The sequence below is a fragment of the Trichinella spiralis genome (assembly GCF_000181795.1).
Source record: "Trichinella spiralis strain ISS 195 chromosome Unknown Scfld5564, whole genome shotgun sequence".
Taxonomy (NCBI): Eukaryota; Metazoa; Nematoda; class Enoplea; order Trichinellida; family Trichinellidae; genus Trichinella; species Trichinella spiralis.
This window is the reverse complement of record NW_003532503.1, coordinates 1-1,569: the sequence shown is the minus strand read 5'-3', so window position 1 is coordinate 1,569 and position 1,569 is coordinate 1. Positions and strand designations below refer to the sequence as shown.

Genomic DNA, 1,569 nt, shown 5'->3' with positions numbered 1-1,569 from the left:
GTGGTGTTCGATGGAGCCGCTCCGTATAAGGGGATCACACTGAACCGCCAGTTGGAAGCGGGACCGAATCTCCAGATTGACCTGCTGCGTGCAATTCTCTCCTTCCGCCGCCTTCGGGTAGGGTTGCAGGCCGACATCGAGAAGATGTACCTGCAAATCCGAGTGAGGGCTGAAGATCGAGACGCCTGCAGATTCCTTTGGCGGGATGACGAGCAGAAGATCCGCAAGTACCGCCTCACCCGGGTCTGCTTCGGACTGACCTGCTCACCCTTCCTGGCCATGGGGACCGTGCGGTTGCACGCCAACCAGAATCATGGGTCCGCGCCCCGAGCGGCCGAAGAAGTATTGAATAACATGTACATGGACGATTTAGCCACTTCTTGCGACTCGGTGGCGGACGCTCGGAGCTTGGTGGACCAGTTGTCGTCCTTACTGGCTTCCGGCGGGTTCCAGTTACATAAGTGGGCCAGCAATGAACCAGACGCCCTCCAAGACCTCCCACTGGAGAAGACCACGATGGGGGCAGGCGGCCGGCCCTGGAAGACGTTAGGAATCTATTGGGAGCGTAACGAAGACTATCTGACGTTTGTAAATCCCGAAAGGAGACGCCCGGAGGGAGGGGACACGAAACGACAACTGTTGAGCGTCGCGTCGGGTATCTTCGACCCGATTGGATGCTTGGCCCCATTCCTCGTGCGGGCAAAAATTCTCTTCCAATCGTTATGGGAGCGGGGGCTGGATTGGGACGAACCACTCCCAGAAGACGTCGAGAGACCTTGGCTTGCTTGGAAGAGTGAACTGGACGACCTCCCCCTCATCCGGCTGCCCCGGGCCCTGGTTCCCATACCTTTGGACCATGTGAAGCGGATCGAGCTTCATGCCTTCTGCGACGCCTCCGAGCGGGCCTACGGTGCGGTAGTCTACCTGCGGGTGGAACCCCTGTCTGGACCCGCGTGGGTGAGGTTAGCGGCAGCGAAGACCAGAGTCGCCCCAGTGAAGCGCCTGAGCCTCCCGCGGCTGGAGCTTATGGGGGCTCTCATGGCCGCGCGTCTGATCTGTTACGTTCAAGAGGCACTACGCTTAGATATACGCTCCATCTCGTGCTGGAGCGACAGCGAAGTCACGCTCGCGTGGATACAGTCGGCGGCCAGCCAGTGGAAGCCTTTCGTCCGGAACCGCGTGGAAGAGATCCAACAGCTAGTAGAACCGACCTGCTGGAGACACTGCCCGGGGAAGAGCAACCCTGCCGACGTGCTGAGCCGCGGAGCATCCTTGAAGGGACTCTCGAAGAACCGTTGCTGGTGGCAAGGGCCAAAGTGGCTCGCCGAGCCGATGGAAACATGGCCAAGGAAACGGGGCCAGTCTGAACGCAAACCTCCGTCTCCACCCGATGAGGATCGATCACCAACCCTGCTGATCTCGGTGGTGACTCACAACCCGGACCACGTTCTCGATCCAGGAAGTACGGCGACATCGAGAAGCTGTTCCGGATCACCGCCCTCTGCCTTCCGATTTTGGGCACAACTGCGGCTCCGTATCTTGAAAGATCGGCGGGACCGGACCCCTTGA

The 1,569-nt window shown here is 59.8% G+C and overlaps 2 protein-coding genes across 2 annotated transcripts; both read right to left on the bottom strand.

Annotated features, from left to right (window-relative positions):
• Window positions 1-34: 34 nt before the first annotated feature.
• Tsp_14460 (conserved hypothetical protein) lies at window positions 35-688 on the bottom strand. The gene is made up of 2 exons (XM_003366701.1): window positions 240-688; window positions 35-185 (listed from the first exon to the last, which is right to left on the bottom strand). The coding sequence occupies exons 1-2, from the start codon at window positions 686-688 to the stop codon at window positions 35-37; spliced, it is 600 nt and encodes a 199-aa protein (XP_003366749.1).
• A 432-nt stretch (window positions 689-1,120) lies between these two features.
• On the bottom strand, window positions 1,121-1,474 carry Tsp_14459 (putative peptidase C26). The gene has a single exon (XM_003366700.1). It carries the CDS (start codon window positions 1,472-1,474, stop codon window positions 1,121-1,123), a length of 354 nt encoding a protein of 117 aa, XP_003366748.1.
• Window positions 1,475-1,569: the final 95 nt, after the last annotated feature.

Excerpts from the sequence above, each read along its gene's own strand:
- Tsp_14460 (XM_003366701.1), bottom strand. The coding sequence starts at position 688 with ATGGGGCCAAGCATCCAATCGGGTCGAAGATACCCGACGCGACGCTCA. Across the intron at positions 186-239 it reads TCAGTCCGAAGCAGACCCGG|GCGTCTCGATCTTCAGCCCT; the intron begins GTGAGGCGGTAC and ends AGGAATCTGCAG.
- Tsp_14459 (XM_003366700.1), bottom strand. The coding sequence starts at position 1,474 with ATGTCGCCGTACTTCCTGGATCGAGAACGTGGTCCGGGTTGTGAGTCA.